The sequence below is a fragment of the Physeter macrocephalus genome, chromosome 8 (assembly GCF_002837175.3).
Source record: "Physeter macrocephalus isolate SW-GA chromosome 8, ASM283717v5, whole genome shotgun sequence".
In the NCBI taxonomy this organism is placed as follows: domain Eukaryota; kingdom Metazoa; phylum Chordata; class Mammalia; order Artiodactyla; family Physeteridae; genus Physeter; species Physeter macrocephalus.
The window spans coordinates 119,210,968-119,237,619 of record NC_041221.1 but is presented as its reverse complement, the minus strand read 5'-3'; the positions used below and the strand labels follow the sequence as shown (position 1 = coordinate 119,237,619).

Genomic DNA, 26,652 nt, shown 5'->3' with positions numbered 1-26,652 from the left:
TAAATAGTAGAGGTAATAGTTATCCAAGGACTGTCTGTCTCCATCAACCAGTTATCCCAAAGCCATTTACCCTTAGGCACTAGGTAAATAGTCATTGCTAGTCATTTAATTGACCTGGCCACAATCTCCTTCAGTGAGTCACTAAGCCTAATTTTCCAATAATTAAAACAAAGAAAGAAAATGAAAGAGGCTATTACTTACCTTTATTCTACTTCACGTGGCAAGAGTAATATAGTGTTTATAACAGGATAAACCTGAGGTTCAAGATCTAGTTTTGTCCATTTTTAACTGAGCGTGTTGCTTAATCTATCTAAACTTCTGTTTTCTATTCATAAAATGGAAGTATTAATAACCAGCTCACAGGGTTGTTGTGAGAATAAAATGAGGTAATACATTTAAACACTTTACACTGTGCCAGAAGCATTGCAAATGACAAGAAATAGTAATGCTTATTGTTAATGAGAGGACCGGTAGTGTCCTTTAAAGAGAGTTATTAAGGGGCTTCCCTGGTGGCGCAGTGGTTGAGAATCTGCCTGCCAATGCAGCAGACACAGGTTCAAGCCCTGGTCTGGGAAGCTCCCACATGCCGCGGAGCAACTAGGCCCGTGAACCACAACTACTGAGCCTGCGCGTCTGGAGCCTGTGCTCCGCAACAAGAGAGGCCGCGATAGTGAGAGGCCCGCGCACCGCGATGAAGAGTGGCCCCCACTTGCCGCAACTAGAGAAAGCCCTCGCACAGAAACGAAGACCCAACACAGCCAAAAATAAATAAATAAATAAATAAATAAATTTAAAAAAAAAAGAATGTGTTCAAGATAAATGAGCATAAATTTAAAAAAAGAGTGATTAAGTTGCTTATTTTTATTACTATTCATTTCCTTATTATTTCCTTCTTCTACTGAGAATCCATTTAGCAAGTTTGAAAAGGCCCTGTGTATTCAACTCATTTATTGGGCATGAGAGATTCCTTCGTCACAGATCATATTGAGGTTGTATACATTCATTTACAAGTTTCACTTAATATTCATTTAATATTTTCATTTAATCAATTCATTTAATGTTTTCAAATATGCCATTGTATCATAGGCTCTTGTATTAATTATTCGCAAAAACTTATATAGACTGTTGAGAATAAAGTATATGAGATATGTCACTGGCAGAAAAGCCTGTCTTGTTCCCATAAGTAGCCCAGAATAGTGGTCAAACTGTTCAGTGCCATTATGTGACCTATAGGAGACAGAGTTCCCACACACTTTATGAGCTTCAATTTTTCTCGTTTTATCTGCCACTTTCTGGAAGGGATGGCTGTGATCCATGAAATAGCTGAAAAGTAGGAAAAGAAAATACATAGAAGCCAAAGAAACCCATGTTTACAACAATGTACTAACTATATAACTAACTGGACCTGCTTTAAAAGACTCTAATAGCTTTAAGAGCCATGATATAAAAGTCTTTGATTCTTTGCTTAAGGTGCTATATAATCAAGAAGAAGTGAGATGGTGAAATAAGCAATTTTCTAATAGTAACAGAAAGAGAAAGAACAATGATTCTCAAAGGTCATCTAGAGCAACGATTAGTAAACAGGTTTTCACCTCTAGAGCCCTATCGAAATCTTTCTTCACTCTGCCTCTACTCCAAACATCCATAACACCCTCAAGTGTTCTGAGAACTACTGTCTTACAGGAGAGAGAGAAAAAAATACAACTCCATATAATTTGCAATAGGTTGTTACTAATCTGTGGTCTTAGTCCTCCTGGACACTAAATGAAGGCAGGGCACTTTGGGTTAAGTTAAAGCAGAGGGAAGACAATCTGATGGTGGACTGCAATCATAGCATGTGACAAGTAGATGGGGACACCTTAGTCCCACCATCTCGGAGGATCATATCCAGGTTGTATTAAATAACTTTTAGGGTTCTGAGACAGTGAAGCTGAATCCAGGAAGAGCTGAGAAGCAGCAAATAAGGCAGGACATGGACCAAAGGACACACTTCATTGTATCAATTAAAAACAGGAATGACCCTAGTACAACTCATGGCATGAAGAACAGTGGATTCTTTGTCATAGACAGTCCATCACGTCCAATCGAATCACTTGGACTTCATTTGTAGGCAGTTTTGCCAAAAATAAGGCTGACCCCTTATTTTTGTGGTCAATGTAACCAAATTACTTTGAACTCTGATTAACTGAATTTCAAAGACTCATTCTCCTATCATAACTTCACCCCTTCTCATCTTCCCATTTTGTTATAGTGACTAACATTATTTACTTAATCACATATGAATATGTATTAAAGACACTAGAAAAAAATACTTTTCCATTCCCTAGGGTTAAGCTCCACTTTTCCATTCCCTAGGTGGCCCAAGGGGATAAGTAACCAAACAAGATATATTTAAAATTCATTATTTCTGGAATTCTTCTATCTGGTCTGTTTACAGTTTTTTTTTTTTCATTTCAGCCTTGACACAGAGATAAGTGTGTACCAACAGTCTACTTTTTATATTTGAGCAAGTACCTGGAAGTGGTATGTGGCAGAAGATAAGAACGAGGTGAAGGGAACACAAGCACATTGTTAACTTCAAAACTAACTTGCTCTTCTCCTCCATTTTACCCTAAGTAAGAAGATTTCTGGTTCAAAGACTTCTGGTTCACTCTATACTCCTTTCTAAATTACCTTCAAAAATGTGCTTAGTGTCTTCATTCACCTCTCAATTCATCTCCCTGGTGTTGGATATCATGCCTACCTTTTTTCTCAATCATTTCTCACTTACACATCTCCAACTTCCCACTTTCTTTGTTGATTTTATTCTCTGTGATGTTTTCAAACTTCATGGCACCAAAGCACATATGAACATTAGTCTACCAATGAACGACATTTGTATGAGCTTCCTGAACCCCAAACTAAAGAATCTGTGCTCAACCCAGGGTCCTTTCACCAAGGCATTAGTGTTCTGGCTTTCTGTGTAACTCTACTTTCCATTTATATGAATTATCCCACATATATGAATACAGTTTACAAATATCAGAACAGTCTTATAGCAACTTTCATTTAAAAAAAATTTTTTTTTCAATTTATTTATTCTTGGCTGCGTTAGGTCTTCGTTGCTGTGCGCGGGATTTCTCTAGTTGCAGTGAGCAGGGCTACTCTTCGTTGTGGTGCGTGGGCTTCTCATTGCGGTGACTTCTCTTGTTGCAGAGCACGGGCTCTAGGCACGCCGGCTTCAGTAGTTGTGGCACGTGGGCTCAGTAGTTGTGGCTCGCGGGCTCTAGTGTGCAGGCTCAGTGGTGGCGCATGGGCTGAGTTGCTTCGCGGCATGTGGGATCTTCCTGGACCAGGGCTTGAACCCGTGTCCTCTGCATTGGCAGGCGGATTCTTAACCACTGCACCACCAGGGAAGTCCCAACAACTTTCACTTCTTAATCAATGTGACAGACACTGCAGTTTAAATTCTTGATATCGATATTCTAGAACCTTGAAAAACATAGCATCATTCCATCTCTTTTCCTCTTATGCTATATACTGTAGAAATGTCCACAAAAGAAGATCTCAGAGTCAAAGTGGAATCAGCTATGGATCTTACTAAAGATAAAAGCAAAGGTATCTTGATTTAGCTGCAGTTATTATTGTCATTATTCATGATTATTTCAGTGTTGAGTAGAAGGAACTGTAGTTTCTCCAATTTTGTGAATAATATCTTTGTCATTGAACAGAAGGCACAATGTGTGGCTAGACTGTCTCTCGCAGGGTTTGCAAACACTTTCAATTGTCCCCAATGTGCTATCCACATGTTTGTTTTCAGCTGGCTGAGTCGTAAGGCAGAGAGAGTTTAGAGAAAGGGGAAGAGAAAGAAAAGCAACTAAGCATCTCATTAGGAAGTATAACAAAGGGTAATGTGTTTTCCCCCCTAAAGTAATGTTGTGTGTTTCAAAGAAAATAAATAGTGCACACATTACTCTTCTAGTTATTTTATTCTGACAAGGAATTTTTAAGTCTGTTGGAGCAAATTTGAAAAAAATGAACTTCATTCAGCCATAAATTTTGATAATGAGTTAATCAATTGACATTCATTGAGTGCCCAGGTGGGCAAATCACCATTACGGTATATTACACTTCACAGTATAACTGTATTCAAGAAATATTTGTAAAACCAATGTACACTGAATTTCTGATGGGAAATATGTAAAAAGGGAAAATGACAGTCTGCACACTCTCACACATAAAATACATCCAAAGCTTTAAAGTCCAACTAAAGGAGTTATTCAATTAAATATTAATAATCATAATGAAATGTTATAGTGAATGAATTGAAAGTAACTGGAGTTACTTGGCTATTCACAAAAATCAGTGATTTTAAAACAGGGAAAATACTTTAGAAAGGATTTGAGTTAATCCTTGAATCCTACATAAAACTAAGAGCCAGGGAAAGTAAGTCAGCTGTCCAAAGATACACAGCTTTTTTATGTAAACACCAGGATTGGAAGCAAGAGTATTTTATCCAAGATCCAGGAAAAATTTTCTACCCTCCTATTAAGGGACACTCTGGTCTGCCACTCTGACAGTCTGAACTCCATAGCAGAGGTCTTCCCTCAGCAGTGTGTGGTCAAGCCCTAGCAGTTGTGGGCCTCTCTTTCCCGGCGAATGAGCTCTTCATGGGTGAATACAGAACATTTTTCTGTTGAGAGATAATTACACTGTCTCCCTTCCTGATTCTCCTATAATTTGGCCCGTCCATCCAAATTATATACACCTGCTTCTTCTTTTTACTCCTTCTCTTAATGCGTTTGGGGAATTGAGTAGTTTAAGTTCTGCCGCAAGTCTATAACATGATAGCTAGAGATGTCTCTGAACTTCATACAGAGGGATAGCACTGCTGACCTGCCATCATCCATGGGATTTGCACTTGAATTTTTATCTTCAACATTTAAATAAGAGATCTGGCAATCCATAGTCAAGCTTCCACCTGACACCTGTTTATGATGAAGAATGGTGTGTGGACACAGCAGAGAAAATCTAACTCGACTCAGTAAAAGCCAAACGCATCACCTTGGATTCAGAATCATGAGATCTGATTACCTGAGAGAACCAGCCAACCCTCACCTTAGTGTCAGTCAGGGTTCTTGAGTGGTAAACAACAGAAATTGACTCTGACCACATTAAGCCACAAAGGAATGCAGTGGAAAAATGGAAGGAAAAGCTGAAGAACCAGGTCTTCGAAGGTACTGGCCTAAGACACCTTAAGGGGAATCTGTGTAGCAACAACTCACAGAAACTTTCTTTACTAGCGGGAAGAGCGGGCTCCAATAATTCTGACCTTTTTCTACTTCTGCTCAAGATTTGAATTCTAGGGAGATGGTTTGATTACCCATGCTTGAGTCTAATGACCACCGTTTGAAGTGGGGGAAGTCTCATGAATGCTCAGTCAGTCCCACCATGCAACTGGGTAGGGGAAGTTTCCAAAAGGAAAATACAGTTGTTCTGACCAGAAGACAAGTGAAATGTGTGTTGGGCAGTCAAATTAGCAGAGGTCCACAACACAACCCAAATGTGGTGGTTAATCATCAAGAGACAGAGACCAACAGTGATAGGTGAATATTGAAGTGTATCTCGACAAAGGCCCAATCAATGATGAGTCCAATTAAAAGGTTAATAAAACCTGGTTCTGACTGTAGTTTTAAATCAAGCTGTTAAATATTTTTCTTTGAAATGCTTCCAGCACTGCCCAAACCCTGAGTGGCATGTGAACAACTTGTCCATTAAGCATCCCTTTCCAGTCAGCATTACCTACCTCCTACCCACATTCTCCTACACGTTCTCCTCTGGCCACTCCCATTCCCTTCTCTACCAAAATCTGAAACCCAAGGCTGTTTCTTCATCAACCTCTTTGTTTAGCTTGCAAGATCAATCAAACACCAAAGGATTCTTTACTGACTTTTCAACATTTAACAAATGGTTAAGTTTTTTTTTAATCCAAAGTCAAACCTCCTTATTAAACATATAAAGAGAAAAAAATCAGATGAAATGCATATTTGAAACTGCCTTCTGAGTGCTAAGGCAGACTTGCTCTAGCCCCCTTTACTGAAACTTCCTGAGAGACACTGTGGAAATGAAAGATGGTTCTTCACTTCCACTTAAAGTACAATTCAGGCCGGCATTTTGAAAGAGACAGGTTTATTCATCACTTCAGCGTTAGCTGGCTTTGTTCCCTGTAAAATTTTACTTTTGGTTATTAAAATATTCACTGGAGGAAATAAATTTGTAACCCATTTCTCATATTACCTACACACAGAAAAACAAAATTTGATATCTTGGGGTTTATTTGCTGAAGGCGCTTCCCATAAAAGCGAGGCGTGTGCATTGGGAAATTTGTCTGGTTAACTCTTTGTGGATAAGTTAGTCACAATCGTTCCTCTGCCCACCCCTCCCCTCTCCCCCCACCCCCGACTCTCGCCCCCAGCACCCTCCCCACCTCCCGACTTCCCGCCTCTGCAGGGCTGGTGACCTAATAGCATTTTTCTTCGTGCATATTTTGGCGTCGCCCCATGGCCTGGCTGGCTTTGCCTGTCTGAGTCTTTTGAAATTCCTGCATGTTCGCCCCAGATTAAGCCGAGTGTGTCTCAGGATGTGTGTTCCGTTTTGTTCTTTCCCCTTAACGCTCCCTGTGCAACGTGTCTGGGGGGAGGAGGACAAGACGGGGAGGGGAGGGAGGGGCAGAGGCGAGGAGCTGTCCGCCTTGCACGTTTCCAATCACATTACGTGAACAAATAGCGGAGGGGCGGCCGGGCCAGAACGGCTTGTGTAACTTTGCAAATGTGCCAGAAAGTTTAAAATCTCTCCTCCTTCCTTCACTCCAGACACTGCCCGTTCGCTGGGGCCGCCACGCCGCTCCCCGTCGCCTTCCAGAAGGACTGAGAAAGAGGAGAGAGGCGAGTGCCACGTCCCAGCAGCCGCCTTTACTGGAGAGGGTCTGCAGCCCACCCTTGGCACTGCTTGGTGGGGACTGAGATACACGCGAGCCCAGTCCGCCTCCCTAGTTGAAGATTTCTCCCTCCCTCTCGTGATTTGAGCCCCGTCTTTTTTTTTTTTTTTTCTCCGAGCTACGTCCTCCCGGAGCGGGGACAATCCAGCAAAGGGAGCGATGCGCTACGCCTGGACCGCACTCCTGCTCGGGCCGCTGCAGCTCTGCGCACTCGTGAGCTGCGCCCCGCCGGCCGCCGGCCACCAGCAGCCCCCTCGCGAGCAGCCGGCGGCTCCGGGCGCCTGGCGCCAGAAGATCCAATGGGAGAACAACGGGCAGGTGTTCAGCTTGCTGAGCCTGGGCTCGCAGTACCAGCCACAGCGCCGACGGGACCCGGGCGCCACCGCCCCAGGCGCCGCCAACGCCACCGCCCCGCAGCTGCGCACGCCCATCTTGCTGCTCCGCAACAACCGCACTGTGGCGGCGCGGGCGCGGGCGCGGGCGCGGACGGCCGGCTCGTCCGGAGCCGCAGCTGGCCGCCCCAGGCCCGCCGCCCGCCACTGGTTCCAAGCTGGCTACTCAATGTCTGGGGCCCCGCGCACCGGTAACCAGACGGCGCCAGGAGAGCTCCCGGTGCTCAGTAACCTGCGGCCTCCCAACCGCGTAGACGTGGACGGCATGGTGGGCGACGACCCGTACAACCCCTACAAGTACACCGACGACAACCCCTATTACAACTACTACGACACATACGAAAGGCCCAGGCCTGGGAGCAGGTACCGGCCCGGATATGGCACCGGCTACTTCCAGTATGGTAAGCACCCCCAAGTCGCCGGAAACAGCCGCTCACCCTTTCCCCAACTCTGTGGCTCCCCGACGTGGCTGCCTGGGCGCGGCAGGCCTCAGTCCATGCAGATCCCATCCCTCCCCCTGCTCCTGCAGAGGCAGCCCTGGAATCTGGTGCAAACCGCGCGCCCGGCCCCTCCTGCTTTCTTTCCACATTGCTTTGCAGCCCTGGGCGTCCCCATTCTTCTGCTAGCCGCAGCCCTACAACCGCAGTCCGGCTGGGTGAAGGGTGAGGAGTAAGGGACATGCAGGGACCCGGAGCCAGGGTGAGGGCCGCTGAGTTGTCTCACTGTTTTCCCTATCGCCTGGCTGACGTTTAGGTCTTCCGGACCTGGTGCCCGACCCCTACTACATCCAGGCGTCCACGTACGTGCAAAAGACGGCCATGTACAACCTGAGATGCGCTGCGGAGGAAAACTGCTTGGCCAGGTACCAGCTGTATCTCCTCGGCCCAGCTCCTCCGTCTTGGTTCCGGGGATGCTGCTCAAGTGCCTGGTTCTGACCACTCTTGTTCCGTGCAGACAAGAGTTGGGAAGTGGAACGTGTTCTCCCGGGCATGCTGACCTGGATGGAGAGTTAACATTTTGAAGATTTCTGTGGGTTCTGACTTTCAAACTGTGGCACAAGTCAGGGAGATGAAACAAACCCTTATCCTGGAGAGTGTGTGTGTGTGGGGGGGCGGGGGGGTGATGTCTCCTATTCTTTTTCCAAGATCCTTAAACTCTGGAGCCAACTGTTTCCAATAAGGTTTTATTAAACTGCTATCACGTGGAAAAAATACTGTAATGGAAGTGCTTGTTAATACCCCTTTAAAAGATTGGGAGCCACTTTGCCAGTCCGGCACCCCTTATTGGGTGTCATAGTTTTCTCCTTTTATTTGAAGCCACAAGTAACTTAGTCATTTTGGTATTACTTCAGCCAGAATAAGAGCATGAGCAAGAGCTTTGTTTTTGCATTCGTCCTCAAATAAAATCTTAGCAATTTGGGGAATGGAATTCCCTGAGTTTTGCTGCTGGGAAACCAGCAGAGGGAGCAAAAGATGATGTGATAAGACGCAGAAAACATTTTTTTAAATGTAAAATAAGGTCATCAATAGTATTTAAATATATATATTCACACAAAATAAATAAGAACAAATTTATTTTGTAAATTTCTTCCACTTCCTTTATAACTGTCCAGCTAAAAGAAGAGAAGAAATCCAAGCTCATCATCTTCATTCTAGAGTCTGGCATCACACACCATTGCATTCCCTATGATATTACTACAGTAATGCCGTTGTTTTAAAGAGAGTTACTAAATTATTTATCTAATCTGGGAATACTCTTTTATTAGTTACTTCCCCACTTTACATCTTACTTAACTGTTTAAGAAAAAAATGTATGCAAAGTGCCCTGGTCTCTTGGAACTGATAGCCTAGTTGGGGCAAGAGGGTAGTGACCATTATAAAATGGAAAGGTTTTGCTTGTAATTTTGTCTTTAGTTAATATTCTGTGAAAATAATAGTGTTTCTTTTTTCAAAATCACAGCTCAGCATACAGGGCAGATGTCAGAGATTATGATCACAGGGTGCTGCTAAGATTTCCCCAAAGAGTGAAAAACCAAGGGACATCAGATTTCTTACCAAGCCGACCGAGATATTCCTGGGAATGGCACAGCTGTCACCAGTAAGTGGATGGGCCTCTTGGGTACTTTTGAGTTGCTTTTTCGTTTTACAGATGATTCTTGATGACAGATTCTTACATTTAGAATTTCTCTGTATGTAATTTGACATAATCAAGGAAATCTATCTCTAAGATAATACATCAACTACTATATCCTGTTATCTTTTAAACTGGAAACTATAAGCCCAGCTTATTAAAACTGTTGATAGGATACAGCAATTAGCTTCACTAGAATTTTATGCCAATATACTACAGGTAAGAGTTCTAAAAAGCCTATTACAGTCAAGATCATCTACAGTTAGTTAGCATTTCATAGCATTTAATAAAGATCACACATTCTGAAAAGGATTCAGATACCGTTCTCAAAGAAAGATGTAGATGATTTACTCCATGAACTGAGAAGGGCCTACCTCAATCTTTTAAAAGGCCTGTATCAAACCCAAGGTAGTTGCTTGTTTTATCCTAAATTTACATATTTTCACATAAGGTAACTCTATAGTTTGACTTGGTAACTTGCCTAGGTGTTTATTGCCAGGAAATCCTGTTTTGTCCCCTTAAACTTTCTATAGTTCAAGCCATTTCTTCTTGTTCTTTCCTTATGTGAGAAGATGAACAGCTCAGCACCTTCATTTTAATGAAAGGAGGAAAATAGATGTGAGCACCTAATTTGCTGATAAAATAGAATTATTTCTAAATAAAAGTTTATACTAGTTAAATAATAATGGTGGATAAAACATGCCTTTATTTCTCCTTTGCATTTTAGTAAGGATTTTAAATGTGTGAGAACACAATTTTTTAAAATTTCACAGAAACCTCCCAAGAGACAAGTGCTCTTCCTTTTTGGAATGAAGCATCGGTAGTGGCAGCCAAAGGAGATATACTAGAGAACATATGGCAAGTTTCACTTAAAGATAATTTACTATCTATCTCTATTTAATATTCAAAGATAAAACAGGGTGAAATAGAAAAGCAAAGTACTCAAAGTAGGTCTTTTTTTCCTAGTAGCAAAGTTAAAGCCTTACAATTTTGATAGATTTTTGTCCTGGAAAAGAAATCTAGCATGAATCTACCTTTAAGAAGATCACCTTGATCTCAAGTTGATCAAGAAATCAACTTGATCTCAATTTTGATGTGAAAACAAGTGCGGGAAGCAGTGGGGATATAATCTAGAATCCTCATTGCTTTCTCTGTATGTTACTGACCACTGTCTCTGTGTTGTGTGGGACATTAGACATTACCACAGCATGGATGAATTCAGCCACTATGACCTGCTTGATGCCAGCACCCAGAGGAGAGTGGCTGAAGGCCACAAAGCAAGTTTCTGTCTTGAGGACACGTCCTGTGACTACGGCTACCATAGGCGATTTGCATGTACTGCACACACACAGGTAGGGTGGCAACCTGGAATCAAGAACCCACAGGCTTCAGGGAGAAAACAGTCTTCTATTTTCTTTCCTGCAGCCTGTCTTTTTAAAAAAACTATTTTATTTAGGGGGTCATCTAGTCCATATGGTAAATTATTGGGAAAAGGAAAGTGATGGCTTGATGATCCAAATTACTTTTAAAGTATTTCATCATCACAGAAAGTCAATGTGCCTACCTGTTATGTTCTACAGTGAAAAGCAGTAGTTCATTATCTGAAAAAACTCTAATGGTTTCCAGTTTCTGCACTCATTCTGTATTAACTTGATTGGTAAGCAATTGTAGAAAAGATATCTCTGTTTTGTCACCTGCAAAACTATTCCTCCCTCTACCTATTAAACTAAAAATAGAATGGTGATTGGGATTAGCAAACGGCCAGAAAATAAGTTTCTTAAAAAGTACTTTAAAAAATGTCTTTTAATCATATGAAGAAGAGGAGAAGGACACAGTTTCTTTCTCCATGCATATATATTTAAACCTACGGTATAATTGATGTCAGATGTCCTTTGGGTGGACTTTTAAAAAGAGTGCTGTCCTAAGCAGTTTGTATGTCTTATAATGGGAAAATGTGTGTCATTTAAAAGCTGTGCCAGTATTTCCATAAGAAACCCTAATTTGTAAAAGGACATTATAATTTTACTCCAGCGGAAATCTTGGCAGGGAGTAGTCAATGTACATAACTCAGGGCACAAAAGGATCAGCAGCTGGCATCTTGGGAAGCAAATTCCAGGGCTGTGGCAGGAAGCTTTCTGGTGACCTAAATGTTATCCTTGCTTCTTTCTCTCAGCTTAGAACATCATAGCAATTGGAGGGGTAAGGGTTCAATTCCTCTCGCCCCGGGGCAGTACTTACCCTTTAAGCAAGAGGTGTAACCTACCCACACATTACACATGTGTGTATATAGAGGTCCCCTTTTCACTCAGTGATCTCCAAGTCCCACAGTACCCGCCTGTGCAGCGGACCTGGAGTTTATTCTCTTCCTTTAGAAAAAGAGGCACTCTGGACAGCTCACTTCTGAAATATTTGAATCTAAGACTATAGGTATTTATAGCATGTGAGTCCCCCAGTTCCGTGGGGGGTGACCCTACTTCTTTTTATGTGGTAGCTTTCTTTTTTTTTTAACATCTTTATTGGAGTATAATTGCTTTACAATGGTGTGTTAGTTTATGTTTATAATGAAGTGAATCAGCTAGGTAGCTTTCTTGTTAATTATCCTCCGTTTGTGTCCTATTTAACCATTATTCACTAGGTCTTACACTACAAATGATTAATGTATTTGTGTTTTTCACTAGACTGGTGTTTCTTGAACATGGGCTTCATTTAAAGGGAAAAAAAAATTCTCACAAAGTTCCAGTATTGACTTAGATTAGTTGTATTATAAAGTTTTTTAATGTATCCAAAAGTAATACTAGATGTGACTTCTTTATATTTATACTTTCATATGTTCTTAGATAACAAATTTACATATTAAATATGTACAAAACTAGAAAGTTACATTAACCTCATTAATTTATGTAACAAACAGTTATGTTTTGCTAAAACCAAATAGTTAATCTATACAGCCTTGGCTAAGGTTCTACATTTTTTTTTAGTTTTTAAAGTTTGAATACAGAAAATGACTGTTTGCTTGCTGACCTGAAAAACTCCTTTTTTGTTTGCCAGTTCAAATAATCAAAGCTTATACTTAAATTCTGCCTCTTGAGTAAGGTAGAGTGGCAATTTCAGCATTCTTTAAAGCTCTTTTGTTCACTTAAAGGTAAGATAAGCATTGTGGCATTATTTAAACTAGTCTTAAATGGGTATCTAATACAGTGAATCCCTTACAGTGCCATGAAGGTGGTAGTAGTAGTAGTAGTAGTAGTAGTAGCAACAATAATAGCTAACACTTACTGAATATATATTATGTGCCAGAATCAGAATTATGTGCTGTTAATCAGAAACAGAAATTTCTTCATAATATATTTACTACTCAACATAAGGTTAACGAATGATCACAAGTTGATATGGACCAAAGTGGGAAAATGGTTCTCACTGCTGTGGCAAAGGTACTTTTTGAGTTTAGCCTATCTGTACTATTGTGTGCTGTATGAGAGCACAGTTCTCCCCCATTCTTCCCAAATCAAACCACAGGCAAACCAGCACTGGTAGAACACGCGTTAGATGATTCTGCCATCTCTCTGGTGACCAAGGTGATCTTAAGCACCAAACAGTTTTGGGTGCGGAAATTAAATCGTGGTATTGAGTTTAAATGATTCTAGCCTATACTTTTTAATTCATTTTGATTAGTATTAGACTGCAAATACAACAGTTAAAACGTCTGATGAAGAACCAGTGGAATCAAGAATATACCTATGGACTCCAATTTGAGCAAATTTCACCAGGCTATAACTTTCTGGAGAGCAAGGACCATATCTTAGTGGTGTTTTTCTCTTCTCAGCCTGTAGAAGGCACTCATTTATTTATTGAAGTGAATATCTTTGCAAGTAGAGTTGATGTGGCAATCGTCCCTTTAATACAACAAAATATTCAGTGATGATGTGAAAAAGAACATAGTGTGGTGGTTACAGTCAGGGACCCTGGACCCCAAATGCCTAAACTCAAAACCAGCTCAGCCATTAACTAGCTGTATATTCTTGGGTGACCTATTTGACCTTATAGTGCCTCAGTTTCTTTATTTGTAAAATGGGTTAATACTACCTCCTGCCTCGTGTAGTTGTGAGAATTAAATTTATATATTTAACATGTTTAATTGATCCTGGCATATAATACATACTTCATAAGTGTTAACTATTCAAAAATGCAATATAGACTCTGTCCTTGGGGAGCTTAAAATCTCTAGTTAGATATATTCTTATATAGTATGATTTTAATATAGAGGAGAGAAGGATAAATACCATAAAATCTATACACAGAGTATCTTGGGTATTCAGAGTATAGGAAGGTAATTTCCAAGAAGAGAAATTGGAGAGAGTTCCACTGATAGCAAGACATTTGAGTCAAGTTGATTATTACATGGCCTTTATTCCTGAATTGTTAATATACAAGAATTTTGGTAGAGGCCTATTTTGTCACTTAAGATTGTATTTATCACTAGTGATTTATGACAATTTTAAGAAGCGAGATGTACTACTACTTATATTAGTCCTGTATTTTTTTTAGCTGGAGGTGCTATAAGGCTGAGTAATATATACTTCTCAAAGGAGATGCAATATAAGTATAGTTTTATGTCAAACTCTTGTAAGTACTAACTTAAAATTTAATTTGCAAATAATAAGCATATTCTTTAGCACATTCTAGCCATATACCATCTTTTTAATTTTTGAATTTTATTTGTTTCAGGGGCTGAGTCCTGGCTGCTATGATACCTATAATGCAGACATAGACTGCCAGTGGATTGATATTACAGATGTAAAACCTGGAAACTATATTCTAAAGGTAGACACCTTTGGGTTGAATATGTACCCATAATTTATTTCAGTTGCAACTCATGGGCCTCTTCTCTGGATTCCAATGTTAAATAATCATGGTCCTTCAAGCAATTATACATCTTCCAGAAGTACTTCTAAACCAACCTAGATATATTTTTAAAATTCTTATTTGAAGGAACTTTAGGGAAAAATATACAGCCTCCTTCGATAACTTCTCCAGAGTTGAACCACGTGCCTAACTTACACCCCCTCTCTGCTTGATTTAGTTGGAGCACACTGCCTCTGTTCTAGCCCTGTGAAAATAGGAAGAAATTAACCAGTAAACACTGTTGATAAAATCTGAAACACAGATGATGTTTGTGTTGCCTAGGTCAGTGTGAACCCCAGCTACCTGGTGCCAGAGTCAGACTATACCAACAATGTCGTCCGCTGTGAAATTCGCTACACAGGACATCATGCGTATGCCTCGGGCTGCACAATTTCACCGTGAGTCCTATTTGCCTAGCTAAGTAATTCTCCTGACAATGAGTTTTAGTTCATTGATAGGCATTATACACATTTGTTTTCACTACTATTGCAGCTTCCTTGTAAAATAGACCAAAGGTAGAAAACAGTAGAGTCTGTACTATAACATAATTAGAGCTGATCTTTTTTTGATAATGCTAGAGAATGGAGGAGGGGATGTACTCAGGTTTTTATCACCCTGAAACTTAGCTTTTAAGACAAGACACAGAACACATTGTTTACCCTCAAAGCCTGTGGCAGCTGAGTCTGTAAAATATGCAATATGCAGTGTGGATAACCTTGTGGGAGCCCAGAGAGTTGGGTTTCCTGCCTCTTCCCCATAGTCCATGAAGGAGCCCTGAAGAAATTCCTAGAGTTCTTCAAAGTACACTTTGAAAGTGACTGTCTTAAAGTATGCAGCTGAAGAGGTCAGACCACCTGTTCTGTAGAAATCAAGATTTCACATATTTGAGTTCTACAAACACAAGTAATAGGGAAATACCCTGCAAAAGGAGGCTTGTATGGAGGTGCCTTCATAATTTTCCTAGTCCTGAAACCCTTCTTTGAATGAAATCTTAGAAGGAATCCCAGCACGTAAATATTACAGGCATGGTGCTTTGGGTAGTTTTGTGTTCTTGTCTCTCTGTCCCACCTTGACCCCTTAAGCACTGCCTGCTCTAGTGATGGTGGTTTATAGATTCTAACTACATATGCCACCTGTGAGTGATACCTTCCCAATACAAGAACACCATTAGAGTGATACTGAACACATGTCAGCTTTGCTGTGATGTGAGAGGCACCAGTCAGTGCCTATGGATCATGCAGAAAGGTGTCTAACAGAGCTACACTAGAAACTTAAAATTTATAGAAATTTCCCCCTGCTACACAAACCAGGACAGTGGTTGCTGCAGATGAACCTGTAGTTTGTGGGCTCTCCAAAGTACAGATAAACCTATCTGGTTGTGCATATTTTGCCCACTACTGGGGATCCTAGCCAGGAGGAAGGTGGAGCTTAAAGTGGATTGGGCTACATTCATCTTGGAGGGGAGCCTTTTCCTTATTTCCATACAGGAGCAAAGCCTGTGCTTTTTAAGTGTCATCATAGCCTTAGAGACAGATGTAGTCTATGACAGCAAAGGAGTAGCACTGAAAGAAGATTATCAAATATATTCTTCTGAACATGCCCAAAATACTGAAAACTTGGCTGTTTATGGCCCATATCGTGTGGAGCTGATCACTGTATAACTGAAAATCGCCAGAAGAGGAGTAACTTAAAGTAAAATAATTTAAAATAAGTGGATTAATTTCTCTTAATTTTTATAATTACTTAATTTATTCACTCATTATGTATTCATTGGCACTTTCATTTTTGATACAATATGAAAATTCCATGGTTGGGGGTAAAATAAAATGCAGTCAGAACAGGATGACCTCTGCTACAATAAGCTAAGTGACTCTCAGGTAAAACTGCTGCCCTCCCATGAGGAAGAGGTCTGGTGAGGTGATTCTGTTGTTGTATAGAAGGTATCTTGCTTGTCATCAGTAGAATCCATTGAATTGGATATTGCTAGATATTTAGAACGAATAAAAATTGTTATTTTGTTCCAGCATAGTTTCTTTCTCTTTTTTTAGCCACTTGTCACTGACTATAAATTGCAAGAGTGGTTGATGTAAAATTTTAATAAGCAATATTGATCAGATGAAAATATGAAAAAATGAAAGGACCCATAGGTAGTGATTTGTAATAAAATAATGAGCTCATACTTCTCTACGAGTGGAAAATAATAGGAGAAGTACAGAAACCTTGACTTGCGAAAGAAACCCTCACCTTTAGAATGATGCTCACCTCTTATATTTTGACTTTCACTTTCGCCTCCCTTGGTAGGGATCAGAGTTCAGAGGAAGGCGAAATTTTCTCTGGCTAAGATTCAGGAGTGGCTTTAGGACAGCATTTGAATTGGGCCTTGAGGGCTGAGGAGGACTGCACTGGCGAGAGTTAAGGAAGGGCATGCTGGGAGGAGTCAACATCACCTGCAACTGCATGGCAAGAAGAAATTGCAGGGCATGTTTGAAAAGCAAGTCTTCTAGTCTGGCTAAGGCATAAGTTTCATGGGCAAAAAGAATGGAAAATTTGGGACCAGATCAAAGCGAGCACTGAAGAGCAAGCTAAAAAGTTTGAACTCCATCCTGGTGGCCACGGGAAATCTTTGAAGTTTCTTGAGCCAGGTGTGTATCTTGCCTAAAGCCATGTGGTCAGTCCGTGGCTCTGTAAGCAAGTGTGTGTGTGATACCCTTGGTAATGTTATTGTACATTTTTTTAACTCTTAAAGACACATCATCTCTTAGTTCACCAATTGTTTTTCATGCTAATCAAATATTTGAGAGCATTCTATTGGTGTGTAAAAACCACCCAGTAAGAAAGTGTGTGCCTTTGATGTGTCCTATCTCCCTCATTTTCCTCACTGTAAACCCAATGTATGAACCAAGTGACTCTGTGGCCCAGTTCAATTCTAAGATACCATGATTAAGTTCTTTTTTAATAGAAATGACTATTTGGAAACTGATGGTTTATGATTTGGACTAAGTGATTCTTATTTCATTTACGTGGGGATCTATGATCACAATATAAATACAATATTAGATTTATTGGCTTTGACCCAGTCTCAGCCTGTTAATGTAACATTCTACATCCAGAACCATGCTGGGAAAGGACTAATGCAGGACAGTGCAGAGGTCATGAACCTGCTTCTTAGTGGACATGCCACACTTGCTGCATGGAGTGAACTTACCTGGCCAGGGCTGCTGTTCCTATAAACCCTGCTTTAGCCTTGATTATTTCAGAGGATGTTTCTTTTAACTCTAAACATCAAGTCTGTAGGTATCAGGCATACACTTTCTGCTACTGACATAGTCACTTTCTTCAAATCAGTATTAAAATAATGTATTAATGGATAATTTCAGAAGGTGACTATCGCTTTGGTGGAGGGAAATTGCTATCTATCTATCCATCTATCTGTACACACACACACACACACACACACACACACACACACACACACATACACATACACACACATATTTTAAAAAGGTGACTTTAGGGCTTCCCTGGTGGCGCAGTGGTTGAGAGTCTGCCTGCTGATGCAGGGGACGCGGGTTCGTGCCCCGGTCTGGGAGGATCCCACATGCCTTGGAGCAGCTGGGCCTGTGGGCCATGGCCGCTGGGCCTCTGCATCCGGAGCCTGTGCTCCGCAGCGGGAGAGGCCACAGCAGTGAGAGGCCTGTGTACCGCAAAAAAAATAAATAAATAAATAAAAAGGTGACTTTAAACTTGTCTACTATACTCATTCAGAGTATTATCAGGTTAATAACTTGTCTTATTTTGTTTTCTTAATCTAGGTATTAGAAAGCAAGCCAAAACTTCCAATGGATAAATCAGTACCTGGTGTTCTGAAGTGGGAAAAAGTAGATTAACTTCAGTAGGATTCATGTATTTTGAAAGAGAGAACAGAAAACAACAAAGGAATTTTTGTTTGGACTGTTTTGTAACAAAGCACATAACTGGATTTTGAACATTTAAATCGGCATTATTTGGGAAATTTTAAATATTATCATTCACATTACTTTGTGAATTAACGCAGTGTTTCAAGTCTGTAATTGCACACTTGGCTCTTTCAAAGAAATCCAAATTTCTTATGCTCCTTCTGAAATTATAGTGCAAAACGAAGAAAAATATTTCAATGAATGAGTCAAAATTATTTTAAACTGAATTTTCTAAAGTTCTGAAACTTTAGGGAACCATAATAATAACTGGCTTATATATGTCCTAGCATAGATTACTTTAGAAATGAGGCTCCTACTGTTTAAATAGATATGGACACATTTGGTGCTGAGGAAGGAACAAACACATTACCATTGGTGTCAAGAAATATTACTATATAGCAGAGAAATGGCAATATATGTATTCAGATAGTTACACCCTATATAAAATTTATGTTTACATTTTAAAATTAGTAGATAAACTTTCTTTCTGTCAAGTGTAAAATTTCATTCTGACTTAAGTCAGCTTTTGTTTTGGAATTAATTAAGTAATTGAGCTGCCCAACTGCTGTCTGACCTTCGTTGATGCTCCCCTCTATTCTTTAGTTTTCCTACGGGCAGAGACCTTTTAATTGGCATTCTTAAAATTACTGTTCTGGGGACTGCTATACATAGGACAGCTATGTCAATGGGAAGTCATTCTGATGATAGACGTAATACATCCAGAGATAGTATGCATTTAAGTATATTAAACTATTAGCCAAAAAAATTTCCTTGCTTACATGAAAATCATTCAAACAAGTCCCCCAAACCACAACTGTCTCTAAAATACTTAGAAATATAATGAAAAACACCTTAGGATTTTCAACTTTTCTACATTTTTTAAATGATCAGCTTTAAAAAGAATAAGACTGAAAAATTTTAAATTATCCAGAATAAATGACAATGTATATGGATACAAGAACATTATCCTAGGTCATCCAGGAATCAGTCATACATGTTTTTTTGTGAGTGTCTGATATATACAAATTAGCAAAGCACATAGCATTATATACTTGAGATGTTGGTGAATAAGGAAAAAAAAAACAATTTTCTGCAAAACCAAGGACTGTGTTGCATGAGACAGCTGTGATTTTATTTTAAACTGTGAAACCATGTGCCACAACAGAATTTGGAGAATTTCTATTTTTCCGAGATTCAAAAGGTACAGAAAGAAATCAAATTACACTTTTAAGTTAGTGGTGCTTAAGCAGACGTTTTCCTCCCTTAACCAGTATTAAAATCTCAAGCAAGGTATTTTCAGTGCCAGGACACATTAGGTAGAATTTAAAAGTGAGTTGGCATCCCTGTATTATATGTCATAGAGTTGTAATGTCAACACCAGCTACAAATAACCGTTCTGCACTCAACGAGTGCCTAGCAAGGCAAGGGGGCTAGAGATGGACAGTAATCAAGGGCAGATAGAGTGGGCCACATGATCCTCATCTGCCAGGGCACACACTTACCAAGAGACAACACAGACAGCTTGATAGAGACCCAGAACTTCCACTGAGCTAGTATCTGAGCTACGGAATAGCTTCTTTGATGTACCTCTTTGCCTTAAATTGCTTTTAGTTTTAAGATTGTAGAATGATCCTTTTAAATTGTAATCTTTTCTAATAGAGATATTTTAATATACTTGCTTTTTTAAAAACAAAAACTACTGTCAGTATTAATACTGAGCCAGACTGGCATCTACAGATTTAAGACCTATCATTTCATTAAGATTCTTACCCCTGTACTAAAAACTAGCTAATATCATGGCCTTTGGATACATATGAGAAGATGTATTTACTATCATTCCATGGGCCTTCCATCTATCTGTACATCCATCATCATTTAAAGGCCTAATATACGCTAGGCACTCATATGTTAGGCATTGGGATATGAAAATGATTGTCCCTAACCTCAATAAGTATTTGAAATGTCGTTATTACCCATGAGGTTCAGCTTATTTCATTTTTAACATCATAAGTACATGTCTAAAAAAATTTCTGTTTTAAGCACTATTGTTTTTCATGACCATATTTTATTTAAAAAAAGCTAAAAATGAATAGATATAGGCATGTATGTGTTACTAATAGTTAAAACTATGTTTCCAACCCCTGAAGTGTTTGCCTTTTAAATATAACACATACTATTTCACTGATTTTAGAAAAAAAAAGTTTCAATTAAGAGGCTAAAGATTCTCACTTATTCCTTATGTAAATATTCTTCCCCACCCCTAAACACTCCCAAATAACTCACAAGTATTGATTTAACACTCAATATTTTTGAACCTCAAGGAATCTCTTCTCTGAATAACCGCCAAGACTCACAGATAATGATTAGCTGGTAAAATTTATCCATTAATAAAATAAAAAATATAATCCAGTCTTACCAAACTCTAAATAAAAAATCTTTTAAATAGGAAGTAGAAATGATACAAAGAATGTTGAGTACTGAAAAGAGACTGGTTTTTAAACTAATAAGAACTGTGAAAAAGTCAGCTAAATGGGAAGATAACTTAGTGAGTCTTCCACATGCCATATTAGTGGCCTCATAATTATTCAGACCACAGTCTGTATTAAAGATGTCTTGACCTTTGAGGCTAGGATTCAGTCTCACAACAGTACCATAACGTACAAACACATAACTTGCCTATTTCCAGGAAATCTTTATATTTTTACATAATGACTTTATTCACAATTGCTATCATCTAATTGTTCACTAGGCATTATTTTTAATAATGAACAATTTTTTTTCTCCTTGACCTCATAGGAGATAATCGCACTCACAAACGTTCCCAATACTTAGATTGTAGAGGAAATGCAGTTCACTAAAATTATCATGGTACTAAGAATTTATCTTTACCAAATTTGTTAAAATATTGAATTTCTGGTCAGAAGATATTTTGTTTTAAAAATAGCTTGTTTTGATAGTAACAGTATAACTGATAAGTAAAAATTACCCTTTTCTATATTTTTTATGTTTAGAATTCACATTCGCAATCAATATATTCAATCTATAGCCATATTTCATTCCCAGCTACCAAAAGTCCTGGGCCACTTTTGAACACTTAAAGCATTTCATTTATCCTTCTAGCCAAAATGGTGCTGAATTATTTCAACTTGAATGTAAAATGTGTTGTCTTAGCTCACAGGATATAAACATTTAATATATAACTGCTTGCTATTAACTGAGTAACATGTGATTTGGTATTGTAATGTTTTTAATAAAGTTTTAGTTTCTCCCCAATTTTTCAGGAATTCTAGTTGTAAAACATTTTTAACTTTTTTGAAGAGCTCTTATTTTAAATGCCCAGACACTGGCTTTATATTCTTCTTTACACTCTCACATTCTTTTATTATATGCCTACACTATGATTGCAAGATTATGTAAAAATGCCTTGAATAAATGATTTCAAGTGTCTAGAATGGTCATTTATTGTTACATATAAATAAATGATATGAATTTCACTTTAGATTAAGATCTTAAAGCCATGTGTATGGTTGGTGGTTTTGCTTAATTGCCTTTTGTATTAACAAATTGTTTAACAAGCTCACATGACTTGAAACTTGTCTGTGATGGATAAAACTCTAGTTGACATTTTAAAAAGAAACTATCATACATGAACAGATTCTAACTTTTGTCATTACCAAGCACTTCCAAGGATGCAGGGCAAGCATTTAAGAATAACCGCTCTCTGTTTTGATTAGCATTTCTTAGAAATATACAAGAGCATATATACACCCAGGGGACACATCCAGCTCTATATACAAATTATTTATATGAAGAAAAATATTGCTATCATAGTAATCCTTATTTAAACGTGTACCAGATTAGCCTGGAAGCTGGTTAACCTGAGAGGACAAACAGGCCCCAAACTGTGGGCAAGTGTTTTGGGAGGACAATTTGAAAAATTAACCCACGAACAATTCACCTTTAAGGAGCTCCTGCAGGCAAAGTAGATGAAGGCTTGTGTCTGGCAATCTTCAGATTTGACATTAGCAGGACATTAGTGACACTGGAAACCACCAATTTCCTGCTTTCCTCGCCTGCTCAAGGCAAAATATGTTATTAGTATAAAAGATGTTTACCTTTCATCAGTGTTGAGTGTTTCAGGCACTGTTCATTATTATTAGCTCATTAACTGAAGATAGGGGAAGGCAAGTTTTTCCTTCTATCAGAAACTTTGACTGCCTTAAGTTACTCATTTATTAATATTTCTAATCCTTGCCACATATTAGTAGGGAATTAACACACAGGTTGAATAAAATCACTTAAAGCATGTATTAAGGAATTCTAGTTTCACAAATACTCTACTTAAAAAGAACCTCACAGTAAAATATCTATGGGAAATGTTATCTTTATGGTGGTGATTCACAATACATATTACCATGTTAAAGATTCTGAGAAGCCCTGCAGGAAAGAAACCAGTTTGTTAGCCAGTGTTTCTCAAATTTATTTTGCCACAAGTCTTTTTTTTTTTAAATAGCACTTGTTATCCTGTTAAACTTTTTTTTCTTCTTGGAAAACTCTGGAATATGAAATATTAAGTAATTATCAATTCATAAAAATAAGATCATTTACAAATTACTTAAAGTATGATAGTTGTAGCATTTGCGCTGTAGGACACAGGAATACCTGAAACCCACCAATTTACTGCCTTCCTTGCTTCCAAAAAACTGCACGGTTAAATAGGGTCCTTTCAAAGGAAACGATTATTTCAGCTTCTAAATCATGTTTTCTTTCAGAAGGAAACAGAGATCTTTCTTATTTGTTAGGTAACTTGAAAGCTTTATATACCCCTAATTAAAATCTCTCCTCTCCTACATATTAGTTGTTTATAACATTCAGGATGAACCAGTCATTTTCTTCATGGTTCATTCATTTTGTATAATTGAAATTATTATGTTATACATAATAGCATAGCTTAAGTAAATTTCAGTTAAATCTTAGTACTTCTCACAGTGGGCAGGGAAAAACAAAACTGCTAATGAATGACTTGGTAGGATATATGCATGTATTTACAGTTTGCTCTCAATAATTTGCTGTTTAAACTGTTGATAATAGGCACCAACTTTGGAGAGAGAAAAAATACCCACAAACCACAAGGTGAACCATCAATACAATGACCAAGAACATGTCTTTGCCAATGTTCGAAATACAAAATTTCCAGTTCCTAATTCCTTTAAATACCAAGTCGATAGAAACTTCTAAGAGATAACTCCTTTTAAAAATGAATCAATAATGCTGGATGTTTATTCACATATCTTTACTGAACTAATGCATACATTTGGAGCCTGAAAAATTTGAAGCCAATATTGCCAACCAGTCATTTGCAAACTAGCAAATTATACCACTGTCATACAGCAAACCATTAGAATCAACCATTTTCAATTATTACAATGACAATTTTTCAGTGAGATGGTTTTAGGAAAAAAACTTATAACAATCTATAGTTGGGTTGATGCTGGGGCTAAGATTCATGGATATATAAACAATCTGATAGTTGTGATCACTTCACTTTTGTTTTAGGGCTCTTTGGTTTCTGGTAACAGGAATATATTTTAAACTTGATTATGCCAAAGAGGAATTTTTAGGCTTATGTAACCAAACAGAGGAGGGGCAAGTTAGGGTTTGCCTCAGGAGCAGATGGAACCAGGAAATCAAATACTATCAAGACCACATTCTTGCTACCTTTTCTCTGTTTGCGTGTCAACTTCATTCTCTTAGTTTAGTTTCTCAATAAGGATGGAAACCTTATTGCCTGCAGATCTGGGTACACACCAACATAGCTTGTTGATCAGAAAGAAAATGGCATTAGCCTGTTACTCAAGTGTGAAAATTCTAAGGGAAGGCATTTCATAGGCTCAGTCTGGGTCATGTGCCAATGTCAGTTCCAGTCACTGTGGATACTATAACAGGTCCAATTGAGTCAAGTTCTTTACCCTATTAAATCACCAAAGTCAAGGAGACAGAGTCAAGTAAGAGGATGGCTGCTCCCATCCAAAGCACGTGACTGCATTTTTGGCTTCATGCGTGGGTATGAGGGGAAGGTGGGGCATGGACAATGATAACTCCAGAGGAAGGGGGTAAGTTATGATGGGTATTGTCAGTGAAAAGATTACTGGGAGCCAGCAAGTCACTCAATTTATGTCCAGCAAAAAGACTAATAAAATCAATACCTATAAAATTCAACTCATAATGTTTCCTTCCAAAATACTCACCCACCTCATTTCTGTTAAGAGAACCCCATATTCTCTGTATCTAAGGGCTGACTCTTCACCCAGAAAGAAGTAATGCCATCTTGCTCTCCCTTTCAAGATTATTCACCTCCCCTATTGGCAAGTCTGAACAGTGTGTTCACTCTCACCCCGCCTTCCATTTCACGAAGTCTTTAGTAGGGCATTTCAGGAGGGAAGCTCATCTTTACAAGTGCGAGAAGATCCTAGCTCCTTTTAATTCAACCAGTCACCTTGAAGTTGCAGAAAAAAAGAAAAAGAAAAAGAAAAAAAAATCCATCCAAAGAGGAAAAGGAAAACAAATATGAAAAAGAGCCATTCTTTTAAGATTTTGCTCCTCCAAATGCTACCCATTCTCACTGACCCATCTACTATCCCTCTACCCTGTTGTTTGTCTTTGACCATCAGTGAGAGACTCCATCTGGAAGGGATATCTTAGAGAGGGAACATTGCTTTCTTTATTTCTGTTAGTTGCATTATGCTTCTAACACATTTACAGTCCCTGTAGAGTAGGTATAATTCAATGGCAGGGAAAGTGGGGAATGAAAACCTCAGAGAAAAGCACAGCAAAATATTAGTGTTCTGGGAGAACTGCAGCTGTAATGAGAGGCTTGGGTGAGAGTAATAAGTAGTCAGCTATACCCATCCCTCTCCCAATATTATCTTAGTGTTTTCACCATTCTTTTTAATCCACAGTATAGAAAAATTTACACGGGGTTGATGCTGGGGTGAGGCAGGAGTGGTGCACAGGTATGACAACTCATCCCAGACGTTTCTGAACCTGAGTCCAAGAGCATCAGCAACTGGGTTAAATTTGCTTTGCAGATGAGGATGAGGTCAGAGGAATGGGATGGAAAACATACATGGTGCAACTTCTTCACTAATTTAGGCAACTAGCTCTCTGGAAAGTGACCTACAAAGCCAAGATATTCTCCAAGGCCTAGGCTGACCAGAGTTGCCTTTTCGTCCGCAGGGAGTTATTCTGTTACTGTTTCAGAGTTTGAGAGGTTTATCAGGAGCTAGGCACACATAGCCTTATTTCCTGCCCCCCTTCTCCCCAATTTTCTAAAAGGAATACTTTTGAGTATTAGAGACATGGAAAAAGATGACATTCTCCTTTTCTCTCTCATCATGTACAGGATTTCACAATTTAGCAACAGGGGGTCCTCTCTTAATGATCAACAAGAGGCCAATAACAGTGCTTTAACCTCAAACATTAGTCTCATTTGAATGTACTTAGAAAAAAATCTAAGAGTTAGACTTTGCCCTATCAGAGTATTTTAGATTTTCACTCAAAGTCAATACTTCCATCCTGGTTCCACTGAAATCCTTTAAGTTGGTTTTCATCAGTAAATAATTTTCATTTCACTGCAGTAATTACTAAGGTAACAGTTCCTTAATATCATCAGGTATCTAGTTAGCATTCAAACTTCACTAATTGTCTCAAAATTTTTTTCCTTTTAAGTTGATTTGTTTGATTCAGGAGCAAACAAGGACCACACATTGACTTGGTTATTATGTATTTTAAGTCTCTTTAAAATATATATATTTCCCTTTTATCATTCTTTTTCTTTATCTTGCTCTTAATGTGTGTGAAAAAATAGGTATGTTTATAGAGTATCTACTGTCTCATAGAATTTTCCACATTCTAGATTTTGCAGACTGTGTCCTGGTGGTGTCACTTAATACATTCTTCTGTTCCTTGTATTTCCTATGAAAAGTCAAATCTAGAGGCTTGACCAGATGTAGGTTAGGTTTGATTTGGGGGAGCAAGAAGACATGATACGTGGTGGTGTGTCCTTTATAACTGCATCATATGAGGAAGCCCAGGATGTCTCTACCATCTATCTTTTGGTGATGTTAAGAATGACTAGTGGGTTCAGTGTTGTCAGTCTGATCCATCCAATATAGAAGTCCCCATCAGATTTTCACCTACTCGTTTTAGCAGCCATTATTGATCATTGCTAGATCCATTATCAAATTTTCAAAATAGGTGATTTTTAAATTTTTTTTTTTTTACTTATTCCTTCTTT

The 26,652-nt window shown here is 38.8% G+C and overlaps 2 protein-coding genes across 3 annotated transcripts in view; one reads left to right on the top strand and one right to left on the bottom strand.

Annotated features, from left to right (window-relative positions):
- The window catches only part of LOC102993245 (zinc finger protein 474-like), a 131,427-nt gene extending 123,589 nt beyond the window's left edge, over positions 1-7,838 (bottom strand). Inside the window, exon 1 of the mRNA XM_055086729.1 lies at positions 7,806-7,838. The gene's annotated coding sequence lies outside the window, so the exon portion shown is untranslated. The remainder of the gene's footprint in view (positions 1-7,805) is intronic.
- On the top strand, positions 6,763-21,321 carry LOX (lysyl oxidase). Of its 2 annotated transcripts, XM_024119667.3 has the most exons (7): positions 6,765-7,769; positions 8,122-8,230; positions 9,328-9,465; positions 10,694-10,850; positions 14,224-14,319; positions 14,683-14,798; positions 18,213-21,321. In XM_024119667.3, exons 1-7 carry the CDS (start codon positions 7,136-7,138, stop codon positions 18,217-18,219), a joined length of 1,257 nt encoding a protein of 418 aa, XP_023975435.1. In that variant the 5' UTR covers positions 6,765-7,135; the 3' UTR covers positions 18,220-21,321. The 2 variants fall into 2 exon arrangements, with proteins under 2 accessions (XP_007116289.2, XP_023975435.1); XM_007116227.4 differs by lacking the exon at positions 18,213-21,321 and having other exon boundaries at positions 6,763-7,769; positions 14,683-14,802.
- The last annotated feature ends 5,331 nt before the right edge of the window (positions 21,322-26,652 follow it).

Coding starts and splice junctions, on each gene's coding strand:
- LOX (XM_024119667.3), top strand. CDS start 7,136: ATGCGCTACGCCTGGACCGCACTCCTGCTCGGGCCGCTGCAGCTCTGC. Junction 7,770..8,121: donor CACCGGCTACTTCCAGTATG/GTAAGCACCCCC, acceptor GCTGACGTTTAG/GTCTTCCGGACCTGGTGCCC. Junction 9,466..10,693: donor GAATGGCACAGCTGTCACCA/GTAAGTGGATGG, acceptor GTGGGACATTAG/ACATTACCACAGCATGGATG.